General features: G+C 51.8%; 7 protein-coding genes across 7 annotated transcripts; 3 read left to right on the forward strand and 4 right to left on the reverse strand.

Moving 5' to 3' along the window:
• The first annotated feature begins 563 nt into the window (after nucleotides 1-563).
• LOC100908773 (serine/arginine repetitive matrix protein 1) lies at nucleotides 564-4,442 on the forward strand. The gene is made up of 11 exons (XM_018638181.1): nucleotides 564-587; nucleotides 913-1,128; nucleotides 1,271-1,441; nucleotides 1,631-1,668; nucleotides 2,264-2,329; nucleotides 2,513-2,693; nucleotides 2,786-2,895; nucleotides 3,055-3,127; nucleotides 3,226-3,517; nucleotides 3,951-4,246; nucleotides 4,329-4,442. Exons 1-11 carry the CDS (start codon nucleotides 564-566, stop codon nucleotides 4,440-4,442), a joined length of 1,581 nt encoding a protein of 526 aa, XP_018493697.1.
• A 589-nt stretch (nucleotides 4,443-5,031) lies between these two features.
• Nucleotides 5,032-7,281, forward strand: BckdhB (Branched chain keto acid dehydrogenase E1 subunit beta). Its single transcript, XM_003739991.2, has 7 exons — nucleotides 5,032-5,227; nucleotides 5,403-5,480; nucleotides 5,689-5,891; nucleotides 6,066-6,221; nucleotides 6,336-6,507; nucleotides 6,584-6,726; nucleotides 6,871-7,281. Exons 1-7 carry the CDS (start codon nucleotides 5,113-5,115, stop codon nucleotides 7,096-7,098), a joined length of 1,095 nt encoding a protein of 364 aa, XP_003740039.1. The 5' UTR covers nucleotides 5,032-5,112; the 3' UTR covers nucleotides 7,099-7,281.
• Nucleotides 7,282-7,444: 163 nt separating this feature from the next.
• Nucleotides 7,445-9,361, reverse strand: LOC100908914 (uncharacterized). The gene has a single exon (XM_003740022.1). It carries the CDS (start codon nucleotides 9,359-9,361, stop codon nucleotides 7,445-7,447), a length of 1,917 nt encoding a protein of 638 aa, XP_003740070.1.
• A 1,230-nt stretch (nucleotides 9,362-10,591) lies between these two features.
• LOC100904309 (alpha-soluble NSF attachment protein-like) lies at nucleotides 10,592-11,473 on the reverse strand. The gene has a single exon (XM_003739992.1). It carries the CDS (start codon nucleotides 11,471-11,473, stop codon nucleotides 10,592-10,594), a length of 882 nt encoding a protein of 293 aa, XP_003740040.1.
• Nucleotides 11,474-13,680: 2,207 nt separating this feature from the next.
• Nucleotides 13,681-16,808, reverse strand: LOC100904454 (UMP-CMP kinase 2-like). The gene is given in 5 exon segments (XM_018638190.2): nucleotides 13,681-14,263; nucleotides 14,437-14,469; nucleotides 14,471-14,722; nucleotides 14,915-15,038; nucleotides 16,749-16,808. Coding segments are annotated over 4 exon segments (591 nt in total). The 5' UTR covers nucleotides 14,996-15,038; nucleotides 16,749-16,808; the 3' UTR covers nucleotides 13,681-14,038.
• Nucleotides 15,334-16,431, reverse strand: LOC108863699 (proline-rich protein PRCC-like). The gene has a single exon (XM_018638182.1). It carries the CDS (start codon nucleotides 16,429-16,431, stop codon nucleotides 15,334-15,336), a length of 1,098 nt encoding a protein of 365 aa, XP_018493698.1.
• Nucleotides 16,809-17,710: 902 nt separating the features above from the next.
• On the forward strand, nucleotides 17,711-20,244 carry LOC100909060 (glucosidase 2 subunit beta). The gene is made up of 7 exons (XM_003740023.1): nucleotides 17,711-17,828; nucleotides 17,991-18,203; nucleotides 18,307-18,467; nucleotides 18,570-18,750; nucleotides 18,880-19,046; nucleotides 19,230-19,821; nucleotides 19,948-20,244. Exons 1-7 carry the CDS (start codon nucleotides 17,711-17,713, stop codon nucleotides 20,148-20,150), a joined length of 1,635 nt encoding a protein of 544 aa, XP_003740071.1. The 3' UTR covers nucleotides 20,151-20,244.
• The last annotated feature ends 467 nt before the right edge of the window (nucleotides 20,245-20,711 follow it).

Raw genomic sequence — 20,711 nt, forward strand, 5'->3', positions numbered from 1 at the left:
GGAAGCTCCAGGCATAAGATGAATCTGTGAGGAATCGACTTCAAGGGCCCGTGGAGCATTGAGGGTCTTCGCAGACTCCTTTTGGCCAGTGGCTGAGGGCCAGCTGTCGCGAAGAAGCCGCGGAAATTATGGCCCTGGAGACCACAGCTGCAATATTCTATTGTGAAGGAAGCTCCACAGCCTGAATGCGCGGGGATTCTTCAATTGCCTACCGCTCGGCTTGGACCCACTCCATGCAGGTTCCAGACAGATCCGAGCCCTGGTATCTGACCGCAGAGTTTCTCACGATCAGACTCGGACCCAGGAGGGAACTGTCCCGAGAACTGCCGGATGCATGGATGGTTTTCAAATCGAGCGCGCTCTCGCATTGTTTGGGCCAGACGAAGCCCGAAGGGGAACTTGTTGCCGGCGGGTTGATATTGTGACGCGCCTCCTAACCGTTGTGCTGTTGATATAGGAGAGGAAGAAGGAGATTGTTGCTGTATTTCGGCACGCGTCTGTTTCCGAAATACAAGAGCTTCAGAGTGTGAGGACATCATCAGACAACCGATCAAGCGTCCAAGATGACGGACGCTGGTTTCTTCAGGGTAAGTAATGGCGAGAATCCGAGCGGCGAATATCGATCAGAAATCAGTCTCGGCTTTTAGGTGGATGATTTCACCCACGCCGCTGTTGGGAGACACTTCAGTCGAAGTAAAATTTATCAATCCACTCATGGCTGGCGCTCGACGGAGCGTCAGCATCCTCGATGGACTCGAGAACGAGGATTCTGCCGAAATGAATGATTTACGGAGACGACATCATAAGACCTTTCGGAAGCCCGATCGTCGATCGCTGAACCCCCCGGCTCACCGCACAGCCCTGGCTGTGTTGGATGCGAATCTGTAACAAAACTCAATCCTTTTCGTGTAGGGTACCAGTGCGGAGCAAGACAACCGCTTCGCAGACAAACAGAAGAAGCTTCTGAAGTCGCTCAAGTTCGACGATAGCCTCTCCACGAAAGTAGACATGCAAAAAGTGCAGCTGGACTCGCTGAAGCCCTGGATCTCTCAGAAAATCACACAGTTCCTGGGTCTCGACGATGAGCTAGTCGTTGACTTCGTCAGCAATCAACTCGAAGACACACGCGTGAGTTTCCGGACAGCAATTTCACCCAGGCGATCCGATCTTTTTTTCATTATCCCGGCATTTCGGAAAGAAAAAGAGGAGTGTTCTCGGAATCGTGTCTTTCGAGAATCGACTCGCTAAGCGAGCCCTCCCCTCCCTTTAGTATCCAGATCCCAAGCTCATGCAAATCAACCTCACGGGATTCCTCAATGGCAAGGACGCGAGGATTTTCATGGGAGAGCTCTGGAGCAGACTGGCCTCGGCTCAGAATTCTAAGGGCGGAGTCCCCCCGGAATTGCTCGAGAAGAAAAAAGAAGAGATCAGAAAGATACTGGTTAGTGCGAAATTCTTAGTGTACAATGTCTCGGCGCGTACAGTGCTTCCCCTCCGCTTTTCCGAACTCACCGACGGGTGGGGATTCCCTACACGTTTGACCTACACCAGTTTTGACGAGATCCTCTCCGGAGCAGATCAAAATGCAATGTATATGTATTTCTAACGCTTCTCGAATTTGAAATCCCAGGACGAGCAGCGCACGACCACCGAGAGCCATGGAAGAGAGTGAGTACTAGATTATAGGTATCTGTTTCCACGGGATGTGCTTCGATTAGTGGTGCTGCCTCCGGGCATCTGACTATCGATCCCTGTTCTCCCGATTATTGAGAGAATCAGAGATTCGAATGCTTATAGGTATCTCATAGATCGTATTCGCCCTACTCTGGCGAGATCTCGCTTCATAGGGCGACGCTTTGCATGGCGATTGCGAGGGTGGTTTCTCCCCACTCTATCTCGCTCATACTCTGTGCAGTTTCCTGTGTCCGGAAATTACCGTCGCGTCGTACCTCTGAGGCGGCAGTATATTCGGCAGCGGTTTTCCACGTCGATCCCTTCGAGTATCCCGGGTTCCGATGAATTCTCCTTGGGGTCGTCCTGGCCCTTCTCGTCCCCTTGAATGCATGCTGAAAGAATTCATATCTCGGATAGAACCGCGAGAAGTCAGTGTGGTGTCGTCCGATAGATCGTCGTTCGGTTTCAATTGAACGAGGTTTGCTTCCTGCAAAAAGTATTCGAGAATAGAATCAAGTCTAAACTTTGAACCAATTTGCCAGTGGCCGACTCTGGTGCTTCAGAAGCTACAACGTTCTCCGTTCGATAGGTCATCACCAAGCCGCAAGAGAAGCCGGAGCCGCGACCGCCTAGAGCGTAATAGAGATCGTAGGAGGTGAGAAGAATCGAGCTTATTGCTCAGTTTTTCCCTATTGTAGCAAGAAGGAACCTCTTCGCTTACTATTTTTTCACCGAGCCCGAGTCATTATCTCGATCATCAGATCTCAGACTAGGACTACTGCTCGAAATCCCAGAATCCGAATCCATGATTTCCGAAACTAAAATATTCCCATGGCAGGTCACGCTCGGGATCTTATCGCAATGGTCGCGATCGCAGGGTGAGCCCTCATCAGAGACCAGCTGATTCTGTTCAGAACAAACGGAGCTACAGGAGCAACCGAGACAATTCAGGATCACCGAGACGGAGCGATCGTCGGAGCCCACGCCGCGACAGTCCCAGACGGGATCGACGCCGCAGGGTAAGAACGCCCCGGAGCTCTGAAGTGATTTCGCCCCGGGAACCCGAATATTTTCGAATGACGAACATTTCCGTTTTTTCTCGATGCTTCAGGATGACAGACGGTCAACATCACGATCCCGGGACAAGAGAGATAGACGAAGTCCGATCAGGAGGGGTTCCCCCCGAAGGAGGTCACCGAGACGAGACTCTCCTCGAAGGAGGTAGGCTATCTACAGATAAAACATTTCCTGTGTCCTTCTTGCATCAATCTCAGGAAACTCTGAGGGAATGGTTAGAACTGTCCTTCGCTCCTACTGATGACGAGACAAGTCTAACGTCGAGCGTGTGAATCCGTCACACATAAGCTCTTCTTAATCTAGGATGGCGAGTCCTCGGAGGAGATCACCAATCCAGTCCCGAAGATCGCCTATCAGAAGGCAGTCACCTTCGCCTGTTCGACGGAGGTCCCCTGACCGGAAACTCGAGTCGCGGAGGAGCCGCTCCCCACAACCTCTGAATAGACGAAGTCGCTCCCCGCCCCCGCTGAATAGGAGGAGCCGTTCTCCACCGCCACTGAGCAGAAGGAGCCGATCGCCTCCACTTGCGAGCAGAAGGAGCCGATCGCCGCCCCCCGTGAGCAGAAGAAGCCGATCGCCGCCAGCCGTGAGCAGAAGGAGTCGATCTCCGCCCCCAGTGAGCAGAAGGAGTCGATCTCCGCCCCCAGTGAGCAGGAGGAGTCGATCTCCGCCCCCAGTGAGCAGGAGGAGTCGATCTCCGCCCCCAGTGAGCAGAAGGAGTCGATCTCCGCCCCCAGTAAACAGGAGGAGTCGATCGCCGCTACCCGTGAGCAGAAGGAGTCGATCGCCGCCGCCACCGCCTCCTCCGATCAGCAGGAGGAGTCGCTCTCCCCCTCCCGTCAGAAACAGAAGTCGGTCCCCTCCTCCTAGGAGGCGAAGTCGCTCTCCGATTCCCCCACCGCCTCCAGCAAGACGGAGCCGAAGCCCACCTCCAGCTAAGCGGAGCCGTTCCCCTGTGTCTCAGAAGAAGAGTCCACGAGGTGCGCCTGAAAAATTCGCCCCAGAACCCAAAAGACGAAGAGCCGCGTCGTTTTCGGATGACGAGCATCCGTCAGGCGGCGTCGCGAAGCAACAAGGTAGGCCTTCTACACATCGCCGAGGGCATGAGAATTCTCCCCTTGGACTCTCAGACATCGACCGAATTGATGAATCGGAATTCCCAAAACTTATGATTTTTTTCGTTCCCTCAACTCTCGCAGACAGCAGCCCGTGTGAGCCGCCAGGCGTCTCAAGACGATCAAGCTCACCAGAAGTACCGGCCGTAGCCCCGAGACGTAAAGACGTTGCGCCTTTGCCCCCCTCCACGAAGGCCAGTGTTCAGCCGGCAGAGAGCGACGAAGAGCAAGCCAAGCGTAAGTCCAAGGACAAAGGATCGGAATCCGAAGAAGATTCTCATGGAGAGTCGAAGCGAGACAAGAAGAAGAAAAAGAAGAAGAAGCACAAGAAAGAGAAAAAGAAGTCCAAGAAGTCCAAGAAAGAGAAGAGAGCCAAAGAGGTAAGCGACGCCGTCCCCACCTCATGAGCAGCATCTCGTTCGTATTGGCTCATCCGATTCGCACGTTTGAATTTTTTTGCAGAGCGATGACGACTCAGACTCAGATGAGGATCCCGAGCGAAAAGAAAGAATCCTCAGAGAGAGAGCTCTGAAGTCCTTGAAGAAGGCTCGTCGAGACGAAACTTCTAGTGATTAAGCTGGCCGTAATACCGTATCATCATGGACATACGTCGTCATCGAAACCTCGAGGAAGAACCTCTCTCATGCAGTAGCCCGTTCAAACTGGCCGATGGGAATGCCGGCAGATGTCTCTTAGCTAATGCGTCCGAAATCATGCGACCTACTTTATTATCCTGACAAAGTAAATAAAAAGAATTCCTATACAATGACAGTTGGCTACTGACTGACTCCATGAATGAGTATTTTATTCGTTCCGAATATTTGGCTGAAGGAGCGAGCTCTGACTCGTTCCCTCTCCGAGAGTCGAGCCTTTTGTGGAATCCGCGAGGGGATTCGGTGGGGAACGGGGGAATCTTGCGAGGTCGAGCAGATTCTGAGAATCGCTCGCGCCGTCCCCGGTCGGCGGGACGAGGATGTCGAATGCAGAAAAATTAGAGGACGGAAACGTTTCCTCGCAATAGGCGATATCCACTCACGATTCGAGTTTTCCCCTTCGCTGCCTATCTTCTCCATCTTTAGCTATCGCTCCGTCGATCGCTTATCAAGAACAGCGCCGTCTGGTGAGACGTACTCGAAGCCGTACAGCCGGTGGCCGCATTTTGTTTACACTATCAGCAGCAGCAGCACTGGGGTGTCCACAGGTGATCGTCGGATCTCTCTGACGCGGGTAAAACAGCATTCCGCAAATGTTTCGGCGGACCGTAGCGGCTCTCGGCGCACAATGGCCGCGGCGAATGGAGACTCGTCGGACAGCTGCTCATTTCACCTTCACACCGAACCAGACTCAGCCTCCGGTGCAAGGTCGGTAGAGGGCTTCTCCATCCGTCACAGGGACGGCTCCGACTGGGACCCCCGTGACCCGGCGACCGGTCCGTTCGCGGTGTATCCGTCAGTCTCGATTGTGGAAAAGACGGAAAGACTGATTGGGTTCCGGGTATGGGATGTGAATACCTAATCGAATCAATGTGTTCGGCAGGGAACTCGGAGAAGCTCAACATGTATCAGAGTATAACTAGTGCCCTGGACATCGCGCTGAGTAAAGACCCGACGGCAGGTAGGAGAGAGTTCGATTGTTTTCCCGCGTCGGATCCGATGCCCTCGACGGGGATGGAGAGAAATGAGAGAGGCTTGCTCCAGACGAATACACGTTCCAGGAGTGAGAACGCTCCAGGGAAAAGTTTCGCTATGGAGCCGAACCGAGACAGCCTCGATGTACTAGATCGACGGTATCAGATGTCATGAGCGTTTTCTAATCATTGCAGTGATTTTCGGAGAAGATGTGGCGTTCGGGGGAGTATTCCGCTGCACTGTGGGCCTTCAGGAAAAATATGGGTCCGACAGAGTTTTCAACACTCCTCTGTGCGAGCAGGGAATCGCCGGCTTCGCAATCGGCGTCGCGGTCAGCGGTTCAACGGCTATCGCCGAAATGCAATTCGCTGATTACATTTTTCCCGCTTTCGACCAGGTGAGACCGGGCCAAAGATAGATTCCTCCTCCCGAGGTTTAATGTCACGGGGACCGCGTCCTGGCATGGAGGACATCGCGTGTTCCCTCCCCGCTTCGTGTGATGGAAGTATTCTCCTTTGGATATAAGTTTCCTTTGTCGATGTCCCACCGATCACATAGATTATTTCTACAGATTGTTAATGAAGCGGCCAAGTTTCGATATCGTACCGGCAATCAGTTTGACGTCGGCTCCTTGACGATCCGAACTCCGTGCGGGGCCGTTGGTCATGGCGCTCTGTACCATTCCCAGATGACCGAGGGGTATTTCGCTCATTGTCCGGGTCTGAAGGTGAGCCGTGTTCTCGATGGTTCTGCTGGCCCGGTCCGGCATTCGGTACAGTCAGGTCTCGATATCCCAATGCGTCACCGGTCAATTCACTTCCATGTAATATTTCTCCTGCAGCTAGTCATCCCGAGAGGTCCGACCCAGGCCAAGGGTCTTCTACTCTCATGCATAAGGGATCCCAACCCTTGTATATTTTTCGAACCGAAAATTCTCTATCGATTGTCGCAAGAAGAAGTTCCCGTGGACGACTTTTCCATACCGTTATCCCAGGCGGAAGTCGTTCGACCCGGTGAGTGAGGCTGAAGACCCGAGAATTAGATGAGGCATTGACACGGATGTGAATTTCCCGTTCTAAACTACCACAGGCAAGGATATCACAATCGTCTCGTGGGGTACGCAAGTTCACGTGGCCAACGAGGTTTGCGATCTGGCGGAGAAGGAGGGGATCGAATGCGAACTCATCGATCTACAGACCATTCTGCCCTGGGATAAAAAAACCGTCGCCGAGGTAACGGACGAGCGGGTATCTCATTCACTTACTCATTTCGATCATGACCATACGCCAATTTCACTGCTGCATATCGCTCGAGAAGCCTCAGCGCAGAGAAAACGCGCCTCCATTTCTTTCGAAAGCATTTTTACCCGATTTCAGTCCGTCAAGAGAACCGGACGGCTGATCGTCACTCACGAAGCCTCGCTCACCGCCGGCTTCGGCGCGGAAATCGCCGCATCGATACAGGAAGAATGCTTCCTGTATCTGGAATCTCCCGTGAAGCGGGTCACCGGTTATGACACCCCGTTCCCGCACGTCTTCGAGCCGTTTTACCTCCCCACGAAGTGGAAGCTTCTGGACGCCGTCAGGAAATCTCTCAAGTATTGACACTCGTCGTTAGAAGGCTTTATCCATTGACCATAATCATCCCAAAGACTTGGGAAGAGCTTCTTTGGAACTATGAGTCTTTTCATCTTTGTGCAAAGGACTGAAGTTTTACAGACTCAATTTTTACCGATGGACTGACAATGAGTAGCGGCATTGTCTTATGCAATAAAATGTTTTTTACTGTTCAAGCGCTCCCTGAACTCTGATCGGCTAGCTCATCGTCCGTGGGACGGGATAAGGAGCGGGGCGGGAGGGCGATGAAAAGGAGTCTTTCAAAGACCATCAGGAACAAATTTTATTTACAGAGTGTTCGGGGTGAATGTCCGGAGATTATATTATCACAGTCTCAGCTTCGGTATAAATTGTCGATGATGTTGAATAGAACGGAGTTCGTATAGATCAAGGTTTCGTTTTGCTGGATTTCCGCCGAAACCTGATTGATTCTCTCATTCAGTTCAGCCTCCGAGGGTTTTATGTTCATTTGCGACAAAGTTTCCAACAGGAGACTCCTCTGTTCCGGGGAGACTTTCTGCGCGACCAGAGCCGCGGCGTTGACGACGCGAATTATTCGAGATCCCCTCGAGTATTTCTGCAAGTGTTCCATGAGAACCGACAGGTAATCCTCACATGTATCCTCCTCGGCATCGCCCAGGAGTTTAACGATCACGACAGCCGCGTGTTCGCTCTGTCGCAGAGTTTCTGCGACATTCGGGATGAAAGAGACGTTCTCGCAGAATAATTCGATTATCATGTGTTGGATCTCTTCCAGGTAGCCTTCGACGGGCAGGACTAGTCGTTTAGGGAATTTGCAGAGAAGTCTCGACAAGAGTTCGAAGTACCGTTGAGGGTACTTGGATTCGAGAGTCTCGAAGTAGGTGTGCAGCAACGAGTTCGCGACCGTTGAGGCTGCCAGAGCCACCCGTCTGTAGTGTTTCATGCTCGCAAGCGAGGAGACCATCCGCTCGAGATATAGGTCTCCCCTCGCGTCAGAGGAGAATGTCTCCCCCAGGAGCATATCCAGAGTGGGTTTTATCGCATCGACGACATCCTGCCTTAATTTGTCATGTGGGGCGATCAGAGCGGCTGTAACGGCCGGACAGAGGAGCAACTTCCGGAATACGTGCTCAAAGTTCTCCTCGGTGATGCTCGCTGCCAGAACTTCAGTGAGGTCGATGTGTTTGGGGAAACGAGCGAATATCTTCAAGTAGCCGGGGAAGTTGTACTGCACGTGGCGGGCTATGTTCTGTAAGTTGCTCCTCAGGAACTCCACGACAGTGTGGGCATTACTGGTGTTGGATAGCGCGGCGGAGATGATCGACGATACGCTCACATTAGCCAGCGCCACGCTCCTCTGAGGGTCTTGCGAGAATTTGCAGCAGAAGGACTCGACTTGTAGACACAGGAGAAAATCGACGCTTTTTATCTTGTTGACGACTTTAATCGCCCAGCTCTGCTGAGATTCGTCGTACGTGCACAGCTCGTTGAGGCACTGGACGGCTTGGCAGAGAACAGTCGCGTTTTCCGTGGCGTTTATTTGCATGGCGAGCTCGACCACAGCCGCAGAGTACTCCATGGTGGCTTCGAAGAGGGCGCTTTTCTTAGGGTGGTTCTCCGAATGACTGACCCCCAGCCAGACCGGGAGGAGAGAAAACGTTGCAACATTCAGAAACTGATCAGAAGTGTGCGACCGTACTTGGTTGCTAGCGGTGAAATTCTTCAAGCTTGGATCGTTGAGCCAGAGCGGAATGATTCCTATGATGGTATCCTTGGCTTGAGGAGACACTCTGTCGGGGGAAATCTGCGCCAATTGGGTATAGAAGCAGAGTATGCTACGCTTTGTGATCGAATTAACTTTCGGGTCCTTCAAAGCATCCAGGAGTCTGCTGTCGACGGCTGAAAAGTCTTTGATCGCAACGAACAGTAACGGGAGCAGCAATTCGATCTGGGGTATGCTTAACGATGGGAGAACGCATTCGAGCTGCTGCTGGGAAATGAAATGCTGCAGGACGGTCAGAGCCAGCTGCTGTTCAGCGGCGGGTGTCTGCTTGTCGAGGAGCACTGACAGCAGCATATCAGCGACTTCGACAGATTGCGGTAGATATTTGGTGTCGCACTCGAGGCAAGCTCTGTGTAGTCGTAACAAGCTTTCTTTGGTCAGCTGCTTCGGTAAATTCTCCAAGACCTGCGCGAGGTTGTCATGTCGGATCGACGAAACCACCGAGAGCGTGTCCTCCTCGCGTGTCGAACTCGAAGATATCGACATTGTGCGCTGAAAATCGTGAATCACCAGGTTATGAACGACGTCTCGGATTGTGAAAATGAAATCGAATAATTCCAGGTGTCCAATCGTTTCCCGCTCCCGTATCGATTGAGAATAACTTTCGCAACCCTCTCGAGAATCTAGCTCTTGAGAATCCCCAGACTCTAGCGATGGGGGCCCAGCCGCTCGGGCGGGACCAGCGTAGGCACGAGGGAAAAAGAGCTGTGGATGTAATTTACACAGAGAGAAATTTTATTTTAACAGATACTGAAAGTAAATCAACAGAATATACAACAGTAGGCATCGGCCGTCTCATTCTCTCCTGTGTAATCTCTTCTCTCGTTACTGTAAGAATCGCGGATGGATGAAGGTTCCAATGCCAAGATTTCACCGCCGGCTCGGGATCATCTCCTGTGACTCTACTTCTCGACAGTGACCACAGTAATGTTGAGGGCTGTCGAAAGAAAACCGCGGTCCACTGAGCTGAATTTAATCAATCTCGAACCTTCGAGCAGTAGAAATGATCGAGAGTTACGTGAACGAGCTCGGTAAACAGTTATTTAAAGCCAACCACCGCCGCAGTTGTGATCGTATGCAACTGCCGTCATATCATGGATCGTTCTCATTGTAGTTACTTAACGTTATTCCTCAACAGAAACTTTGCCTCAAACGTAACTAAATCTAGCAAACAGTAGAAATTCCTCCTCCAAGTTCCAAGCAGACTTTCCAGTCGCAGAGAGGATCTACCTAGCTGACTAGCTGACTACAGATATTGTCACTGGCATGGAGAAAAGTTGAACTAAAAGCGTTTCATGTCTGCTTTTCTCTCTCGCAATCTGGTTTGCTTCTGTATCAGCTACGCTCAGGTCATACTGGAATGGGTTAGAGATCAGTCTGAGATTCCTAGAGATGATGTGATTGAGTTAACGTGGACTTCGTCGATCAGTCTCTGCGTTTCCGTTTCGGCTGTCGACGTACCTTCCCCTCAACGCTCACGAGCCCGCCCCCACCATGATCTTTCTCCCCCCCCCGCCCTCCTTGACACCCTTGCCCAGCCATTTCTTCCATCGAGAGGGAGCGCGGGACTCTTTTTCAACCTTTTCGATGATTCCTCCTCCCACACCGTTCTTCGGTCTGAACGCCCAGCGTCCCGCTGCTTCCGTTCCCTCCCAACGACCACCCTCGATCCCGCCGTCCAGATCGATGAATTAGTCGAGATCGCAGCTCTGAGCTCTAGCACAGGTCACCGGACTCCTGCAGCTGGGCTCGGATTCTCGAGAGGATTTCCGTATTCCATTTGTCGAAGCGCGTGACGCTCTCGTAGTCGGCAACCGCGTTCTGGAAACCTTCGAGGTCCTGATCCTCGAGTTTGTTGGCGAGTGTCTTGACGAGCTTGTATTCCCGCGAGTCCTGGAACGCTGGGTACATTTCACAGTATTTGGTGATCGCCTGAGTGGCGTTCAAACTGTCGATACAGAGATGACATATGGCGGCCTTGAAAAAGTAATCCTTCGCGCTCGACTTGAGCAAAGCGTTGTCGACAGCGGCCCTGCCAACCTCTTCGTAGATGAAAATGGATTTTTCGTACTTCTCCAACATCGCGCTGTGTTTGGCGACTTGCAGAAGGCACTTGTTTGCCGTACTGTGCGCCTCTTCGCCTTTGTAGAAGTCGGCAGCCTGCTCGTAGTGGTAGATCGACTTTTCGAAGTCCTGGATCGTCTCCTCGTAGATCTCTGCGATCGCTTGATGATTCTTAGCGGCCATGGTGAACCGTCCCATGTCGGTATAGATCTCGTTGCCTTTTCGAAGACACTCGATCGCTTTGTGGGGCTCGGTCCGCTTGTAACAGTGGGAGGCTTCTGTGTAGAGAGTCGCGGCTTCGTGTTTGTTGCCAACCTTGAAGTGGAGCTCTGCGCTTTTCGAGTACGCAGAACCGCCCGCCGACCATTTTTTTGAGAGTTTGAAGCTGTTGGCTGCTTTCGAGTAGAGCTCGCACGCGTCGATGATCTTCGATTCGGCATTGAACATCGAGCCGAAAAATCCCTGGGCCGACTTGAGTTTTTTATCCGCGTCGGCCAACAGCTGCATAGCTTTCTGCTCGGCGTCGGCAGGCATCTGCAATTCAGACAACTGGGTTCGTTCGACTCTTCTCCCATTGGGTTGCGGGCAAGGGCTGTCTAAATACGACAACGACCGATTGACCAACCGACCAACCAACTAAAAAGGAAGGAAGAATGAACTCAGTCGAATCAATAAGTTCGAACGAAGCTTTCTCGGGAAGTGGGGCTTCAGCACCAGGAAAACAAAAGAACGGCTCTAGAGCATCGAAGTCCTCGGGATCGATCGAAACAGAATACCCAAGGGGACGACGATTCACGGCGTGCGGTTCTTATCTACGTATCCTGATTCAAAAATGATTGCACTGCTGTAGCGACAATGATTATCGCACGATTATTATAACAATAGCGATAATAATCATCATCAACTCCAATATGCGCTGAGCGATTGCGGGCTCCCGGAAGCTGGTCCGCTATCACGGATAAGCTCAATGGATCAATCCGCTGAACTCTCGAAAATCGTTCCATCTACATCGCCAGTATCGATATGGATAGAAACCTCATGAATTCTTTCATCGAGACTCATCGACAGCACAAATATGGCCCAAGCGCTGCTGGAAGCAGGCTCGGCCAAGCTGAGACGTACTTCGATGTTCCAGAGGGCGATGACTTCCAGAATAGCCGAAGCCTTTCGCTGGCGCCTCGAACGGGAAACAATCCGCGAAAAGGGCTTGGACTCGAGAATCCGTGTCTCTCTGGGTCAGGAGTCACAACAAGGGCGGAGAAGAGGAATGGGCGTTTCGTGCAATACTCATCGTGACCAAGTTTCGTATCGAAGCATGCGACGCTCTAAAACTAATTCCCGAAAAGCGCACGTAAGTCAACGGGGAGATGGCGAGGAAACGGCTAACGTCGAAAGAAACTCACCGTTAGCTCTTTGACAACTCAGCTGACAATACACATCCGATGAAACTACAGCAGTAGTGAGAGGGGGACGAGCGAGTGGGAAACACACACAGTCCGGAGAAACGGAGAGCGTGCGGTTCGCGCATTTCTCGGCGCGAAGTAGATCCTCGAAATCTCGGAATTGGTGATCTCATTGGATTTCCTGGAGGCCGACGAGAGCCTCGACTGAGAGTTTCTTCCCGTATGTCGGTAAACCAGAGCTTGAATCCGTTTTCGCTCGGGAAGGTTCCGGAATGGAAGCAATGAAACCACTGCGCTGACGTTAAGTTCGGAGATCTCGTCTATTGGCGCTAGTCGATCCGCTCAGCGCTTAGCGAGGGTTCCAATGGAGAGAGAGAACTGCTCCTGCTCCGTGATTCTCTGTCGAATAAATTCGATTCTTTTCATCCTAGATTTTTCACTCGCGAGTGCCAGAGTCGTGAGTCACGCATCGCTTCCCTTGTCGGAGGGCGAATGCTGGGATGTTTAGAAGTGAACAACGGGGCGAGAACCCGGAAAGCAATCCTGGAGATTTCGAAGTTTCTGCAAAATCCAGATGCTCACCGAACTCCGCCAATTGACCATATTTCGCTTGATTTTCGACATTTGTGAGCAGAAACACGCCGGCGTCCCGAATACCGAACCTTGCGGGAGAGGGTAGGAGAACGGAGCCAGGTTTCCGGATGCCTGTAAAAGCGCTTCATCCTATTCAGTCCGAAAGTCCACTTCGGTGGCAACGAACCCCTCCGCGTGATCACCGTGCATTTCCCCTGGGTGCCATTGTCACGCGTAACGCGGGTTAGCGGCGCATGACTCGTGGAGCGTGAATCGCTGACATCTGAACGAAGGAAAAGTCACATCGGTTCTGCGCGGAACGATATCACCGGTCGCCAAAAATGATTTTCGTAGACAGCCACTACCCACCGTAATTGATGATCTGATCTGGGAAAATTTCAAAGAGCGGCTCCGATGTGTTCCGATGTCGCAGCTTTAGGTAAACTTGTCCATGCCTTCCCGGGGGAATCCCGAACTTCTTGGTTCGATTCGCGGATTCTACATCGAGTCGATCCCTCAAGAACCAAAACTACAGTTGACATGCAACTTGCTCTCACTCGATTCGATTGGGAGCTGAGCCGTGATACCGTCTACCGTCCCTCCTATGTGAGCAGGATTCGAGGCCGCGGCGCAGCCTCGGTATTCTGCGGGCTCGTTTCGCCTTGTAGCGATCTCGGTTGGTACTGGCGGGCCTCGCGCATGATCTGCTCGATAACGGGATGGAAAACGCGAGGATGCTTGATTTTGTAAACTTGTAAGATATTTATTGTTCATGGCGGCAAGCAAACTTTTTGCCGGAACGAGGAATGACGGTTCAGAGGTTGAAAAGCCGTTGCTCCCCACGATGGAAATCGATTCCTTCACTCTCGGGACGCTGATCCTCCAACAACTCGCTGAGTCTCCGATGAGCAAATGAAATGTCCGAATGCGTGAAAAAAACCGAACAGGAACTGTTTTGCTCCAAACTCTCTGACAGAAGACGATTAGAGATATATATGGTCATTTGGGTACGTTTCTCGATGATGATCGAGGGAAAAAGATAATGACTTGAACAGGGATTGAACGTTTTGTTCTAGTGCGATTTGACAATATTGTGTCATGTTCCGTTCGCGGGTCAGTGAGCTTAGGATTTCCATTCATCGAAAAGTTTACAGATCTCACTGAAAATTGCGTCCTTATCGTTGCAGTTTGCGTCGATGCTTCTGACCATGTCTTTGGCTTCGTAATACTTGATGATGGGCATCGTGTCTTTTTGGTAGGTCTGGAAACGTTTTTTCAACGATTCGAGGTTATCGTCGGAACGACCGCTACCGGCCTGGCCTCGCTTCAAACAACGCTCGGTTGCGACCTGTAATCATAGCGGGTCAAGCTGAGCGTAACAATCGCAGGAGGACGACGGATGACTCCATGAGACAGCTAATAATTCACGGGCGAAGTAGAATCAATTCAACCATATCGACGATATCGGTGAAGGGCTCGACCCGGATCAGAGAGCCCGCGGAACCAGTAGAGATGACTCACCTCCTCTGTGCAGGAGAGAAGGAGAACGTAAACATTCTTTCACTTTGTCTCCCATTTGCTTTTGCCACCCGTCGAGATTGTCTCGGTTCCTTGGGAAGCCGTCGATGAGAAATCGATTCTTCCCGCTCTCCTTCATTGCTTTCTCGATCAGCGAGCAGGTAATTTCTACCGGGACGATGGTTCCGTTCCTTATGTGACCTTCGATCAAGTCACCGTATTCGGAACCGGGTGTTGAGCGCTCGGCGCGGAGCAGGTCTCCGGCTGACAGATGAACGAAATCGAAAGTCTGCTCAAACGATACCCTCCGATTAGAATCGAGACTGAACCAGACTCCCAGACTATTAAAAATAAGCACCATGATCCCGTTCCTCAACCTAAAATAGTATATACATCTTCGTCCTCTAGGAAGAATTCCCTGGGAATCACAGAGGAGTTTCTTGACGTCCTCGTCGGTTTTTTCATCGAGAGAGTACCGCACCTTAACAATGTTGGCGCATTGTGTGCCCTTGCCAGATCCCGGAGGACCAAGAACGAAGACTACGTTTGGTGATCCGGCCATATTTCTCGACTTCTGGGAGTGTATAAGCGAACTCAATGAACGCCTGCAAAATGAATTCAGGATTTCAGTGCGAGAAGGACGTTCCCGAGCGAGAACGATTTCCGCTGGGAATCCCAAGCAAAAAATAACAGTTTTAAGAAAAAATGAGAATGTGCACCACGATCGCTCAGTTCCTTTGAGCTCTATCTCGAATTTCCGGACTCGAATTCCGTACCGCCGGAGCGCGATACGCAGTGAAAACGATATTTCTGCGATGAATGTAACCCCTATATTTACAGGTTTTTATTCAGTGATAACAGGTCGACAAGGAGGAGCGCACTCAGAATCCTCCACAGTTTTCAAAATCCGTATTTTTTCTGCGTCTCCCTCTTCGTCATGCGATTTGTGGCCCATTGATTTTTCAGCTCGTTCTCTCGAGCTTTCGCTTGGAATGCCAGATGCGTTATGTGATGCTTTGATTTGTGTAATCGACTCAGCTCGGGACCCTCTTTGAGCGATGGTCGAGAATCTTCCACGGTGAGATTTTTGGAAAGATTCGACCGAGCTTCGGCGGTGAAATCGGCAGCGTCGATGGAGAAAATCTCAATCTTCTCCTGCCTTCGTCCTCGAAGTTTCTGCAGAGCTTCCTCGGGGATATCCTGCGAGCCGGAGGCGCTCACAGCCGGTAAGGGCTCGGGCTCGGCGGCCGGTTCGAGATAGGTTGGAAGCACCGGGCCCACTTCTGGACTTGGGGGTCGCTTCTCTCGAGGTTTGATATCCTCCGCGGTAATGAGCTTCTTCAGTTGCTCTTCGGATAATTTTGGTTCCTCGAAGCTGAAGAAAGTCGACGGTGCGTCGCCGTCGTCATCATCGACTTCAGGGCCCGGCGCTGCAGCTTGCAGAGGAGCTTTCGGTTTGGGCTTCGGTTTTGGGGGAAGCGGTTTCTTGCCCAGACTATGAGGTGTCAATTGGGTGAGCTTTGTCACCGAGCCCTTCGCGATCGGTGCCGAAGACGGGGGCGGCAACATTTTCAAAAGACTTGAACCAGCGGAACTTTTCACGACGCGTTTCTTGGCCAACGGCTCATCGTCGTCATCCTTGTCGAGCTCTGACAGCTTCGGGATGAAAATCTGTCGTTTCGAGGGCTTCGAAACCGTTTCGACCTTATCCTCAAGTTCAGGAATTATTTCAGCCGGGTCTTCCCTCTTCGGAGCCGGCAGTGAGGAAAACAGAAACAGAGCAGGTCCCGCATTATCTGTGGAGCTCGGCACCTCGGGGAAGCCGAAGTCATCATCGTCGTCTACGATGGAATCTATCCCGGACGCCAGATTCCCTTGCGCCTGCTCCCGCGCAGGTTCTTGTCGCTGTGGGACTTCATTCGAAGACTGTTCCTCTTTGCGCTCGTCATCGCTCTCGTCGGAGGAAGAAGCGTAGCCGGCCAATGCTTGCAGGGACATCGAGGAGGTTTATCGGGGGAAAATTCTCCGGGCCCCGCTAATCTCCAATTTTAAGAGGCGAACTCACCTTCGCCTACACTCTCCGGTGCCGATTCCGCTCGGCGAAGCTGTCAGAGACCTATCAACAGGCTTTCTACAAGTAGCTCAGCGTGTTATCCGCGGCGAAGTTTCCCGACACGTCCCAAGTGCCGTCGACGAGCGTCAAGTCACGGAGATGCTGGGCACGGAGAGCGAGGGAAGGTAGCGACAAGTGTTCTGTCTGAACAAATTCGGGCTAAAGATTCAGAACAATTGTTGAGCTAGCGGTGTATGGATACCTGACAAGGTTGAAAGTTTGTTGTTTCACGAGCGACGACGCGGGTATCCGCCAACATGAAAACATTGAGCCACCGGAAGTGCTCGTTCTTTTTGTCAACAAATACCGGAGCTCCTGCCGGCCTGAGGGATATTCCCGAGTCTGAGCAAATGTGAAATCCGGGTCGGAAGCTTGAATACTGACGGCTTCACCTAACACGGGAGGAGCTCCCACGGGAATGATTACTCGAATTCGGTAGAAATGGAACCGATAGTATCTAACTAAGCACATGCAGAGAGGTGCGGCGCAGTCGTAGACAATGATGTCGATGATTTTCGCCTGCTCAACGATTGGAATCAGGCTGTTGCACGTGAAGTCACCCCGATCTAAGTAATCTACAGAAGAGGTGCACATACGACCTCGGATCGATAACGGTAGGTTTTCCGATACACGGCCCCAGCAAGAGGCGACTGACGATTTGGATGGCTTCGGACAGGAGAGCCAAACCGGAAAGCAAAGTACAGCATGAGCTCCGACAATCGTTCATCAGTGAGACCGCGAGTTCAAAGGGTGGCGGTAGACGGAGCCTCCGGTCAGCGCGTGAAACATTCGGAATGTTCTTTCTAGAATGACGTTCGCCGCTTAAGTGCTGATGCTTGAATGATCGAGCTCTCCAACGCCCCCGAATCCGCGCACTTTCAGCAAAGATCATTGACACCATCATATCCACACTCTCCCTTGCATCGAATCCATAGCAGTTCCCCGGTATTTTTTTCGGGGAATCTTTTAGGGGTTCGAACGTGTGCAATAATTCGCGCAATCAAGAAGTTTTGTACCTAGAGCACGCCGTATTTATATATTACTCTGCGCGAGTTAATTTTTTCGGAGAAAAGTTTGATAGAGGGGTAGGATACAGAGGTCCAACTATAACATTGAGTGCGTGCTGCTGACGTGTGACCGGCACGGGGAAGAATCGAACTGTAAATGATTTCCTCGGAGGGAATTCTGGCCCTCGTGGCCATTGTGAGCACTGTGTCTCGAGGAACTCTGGGCAGCGATGAACATCGGCAGATCTCTCGCGTGAGGGGTATATCTCTACAGAGTGAGTAGTCCCCAATGATGGGCCACCGATCGAATTCGCCCCGGTCAGATAACCTTCCGCTTCGCTTGGAGCTCTCCGGGACGACTCTGAGGACTCGCGCGGACATGAATCACGTAGCATGAGAATAAGGCGGACGCGTGTTGAGTCGAGTTTCTTCCACAGTGAAAGCCTTCTACGACCCTCTCAAAGACTTCCAATGCCTCGATGGATCGATGAGGTTGCCCTTCTCGTACGTGAACGACGACTATTGCGACTGCCCTGACGGTTCTGATGAGCCAGGAACTTCGGCTTGTCCCAGAGGGAAATTCCATTGCGTGAATTTGATGCATTCCCCCTTGGACATCCCATCATCCAGAGTTAATGACGGACTCTGCGGTACGTTCATCGTCAGAGCCAGTGATTGGATCGATATAATGGCCGTGCTGGCTAGTCCACGTTGAAATGCAGTCCATAACTGATTCGTGTTTTCCGAGGACAGACTGCTGCGACGGAAGTGACGAATACGATTCCGGCGTTTCTTGTCCGAATACCTGCGATGAACTCGGACGGGCAGCTCGCGAGGAAGCTAAGCGCAGGGAAGAACTTATCAGTCAAGGAGGAAAACTCCGCCGTGCCCTGGTAGACGACGGAAAACAGAAGGTGCCTCCCCAACTTACTGCACCGGTTCATTGCTGCGTCAAAATATAGACAGGGTTTGCCGGAGTGATTTTGCCGCTCGTGGTAATGTTTTCTCCCGTGCAGGTGAACGAAGCGAAGCAAAAAATCGACGAGCTGAAGACCGAAGTCGAGAAGGCAAAGGCAACCAAGGACGAAAGGGACGCGCTCAGGAAAGAGGCCGAAGAAAAGGAACGGGTTCTGCTCGACGAGGAAGCCAAATCCAGACGAGAAGCCGAAGATCAGAACAAAGCGCAGGACGAACAAGGTGACTTTCCGAATTCTATCCGGACGAGGAGTGCGGAGCGTTAATAATTATCTTGGCATTCCGGAAATCACCTGTCCCAGAAAAAAGCGAAGTATGGTCATTTGATCCCGATATTTTCGCTGGTTCAAGATAAAGAACGAGTGAACAAATATGTGGAAGAGGACAAACTCCAAGCGGAAGAAGCATTCCACGACCTCGACACAAACGAAGATGGACTCGTAACCTATAGCGAGGTCATGAATTACCTCCAGTTCGACCAGAACAAAGACGGCACCGTCTCCGAGGACGAAGCAAAGGTTCGTGGGCTGATCTCGATTGTTAAGCTCCCTGGGGAGAAAATGATCCAACCTAACGGATCCAATTTTATAATTTTTAAATAATGATATTAATGATAATGAATAATCATCACAGTTTATAAGAGGCAATGCGGACACTTTCTTCGGAGCTCGACTAACTGAGATTCCTCTGGACTGTTTCAGTTCTTCTTGGCCTATCGAGAGGAAGTGGATTCGGAAGAATTCTCCGGCACAGCCTGGCCCCTGATCAAACCCGCGTGGCTGTTGCACAAAACGGCTCCCTTCCAAGACCCATCGGAAGCCGAGGGAGGAGCCGGAGCAGAAGCCGATGGAGAAGCCGACGGAGAAACCGAAACCCACGACGGCGAAAACCCCCCCCAGGACGAAGACTACGAGGAAGTCGACGAGCCCGAAGCACCATCGCCAGCAGCCTCAGCTGATGCTGAACGGGATCCTGCGGTGAAGGCCGCGGTGGAAGCCGCGGACAGGGCTCGACTCGCTTACCACGATGCCGAACGGAAGCATAAAGAAATCGAACAGGAGCTCGAGAAATTCGAGCAAATTGTCAGCGGAGATTTCGGAGAGGAGTCGGAGTTCGTTCCCCTCCGTGGCGAATGCTTCGAATTCGCGGAGAAGGAGTACATCTACAAAATGTGTCCTTTCGACAAGAGTTCACAGCGGTCAAAAGATGGCGGTTCCGAGACAAGCTTGGGCCGATGGGTACGATGGGAGCAACGCGACGGGAACAGATACGCGGCGATGAAATTCGAAGGAGGTGAGTTCGATTTCCATCCTTGTCGCGCAGTCAAGAATACTGATCCGAGAATCGAGTTCCCTCCGAGGGCGTCACGCATCGTCGTGTTTCCAGTCCTTTAATTGCGTTCGTTTCCGTCCTGAACAGGAACTGGCTGCTGGAATGGTCCGTCGCGTTCCACCGTAGTCCTCCTTCAGTGCGGGCTGAGCAACCAGTTGGTCTCAGCGACGGAGCCTTCTCGTTGTGAATACCAATTTGAATTCGCGACCCCAGCGGCCTGCGTCGCCGGTATGCCGATCGCGCCGCAGGGCAGCGGCGCCGCTTCGGGGACTGAGCACGATGAACTTTGAAGTACCGCACGTTTTTTAATAATTATATTTCCATGAGGCCTCGGACTGATCCTCAATGAAACGAATAAAGCGCGCGAAGTTGGCGTCTTTCATTGCGACAGAATTTATCTTCTATGCGCCTCGACATAATGTCGCTCCAATCTGGATCTCCCATCCGTCTACCGAGTTCCTCTCACGCCACAGCATTCCGAATTTCGTTGATCGGGCCCCCTCCTATCGCAAGCCTTCATAGTGCCTCCTCCACGTCCTTCACTCGACCGCAACGCATCCATACTCTGCGAATATTCCGAGGAGAGCTATGTGGAATCATCTTCTGCAGCTCCGATGCGATCGATTCTTCCGGAAAATCGGAATCCTAGGGGTGGAAAGGCATTCCAACAAGTGCACATGCGCTCAAAAGAAAAGTGAACGGAGACCTTGGTCAGCAACCGTCGTCCCCCACCTACTCCTTCGTTCGGCTCTGAAGCTCCAAGTTTCTTTTATTTGGAACCATTGATTGAGGGTCAGAGAGTGATTTCCGCTACAGTCGCGGTTTGCCTGATCTCACGATCACGAATTCGA

The sequence above is a fragment of the Galendromus occidentalis genome, unplaced genomic scaffold (assembly GCF_000255335.2).
Source record: "Galendromus occidentalis unplaced genomic scaffold, Mocc_1.1 scf7180000076694, whole genome shotgun sequence".
NCBI lineage: Eukaryota > Metazoa > Arthropoda > Arachnida > Mesostigmata > Phytoseiidae > Galendromus > Galendromus occidentalis.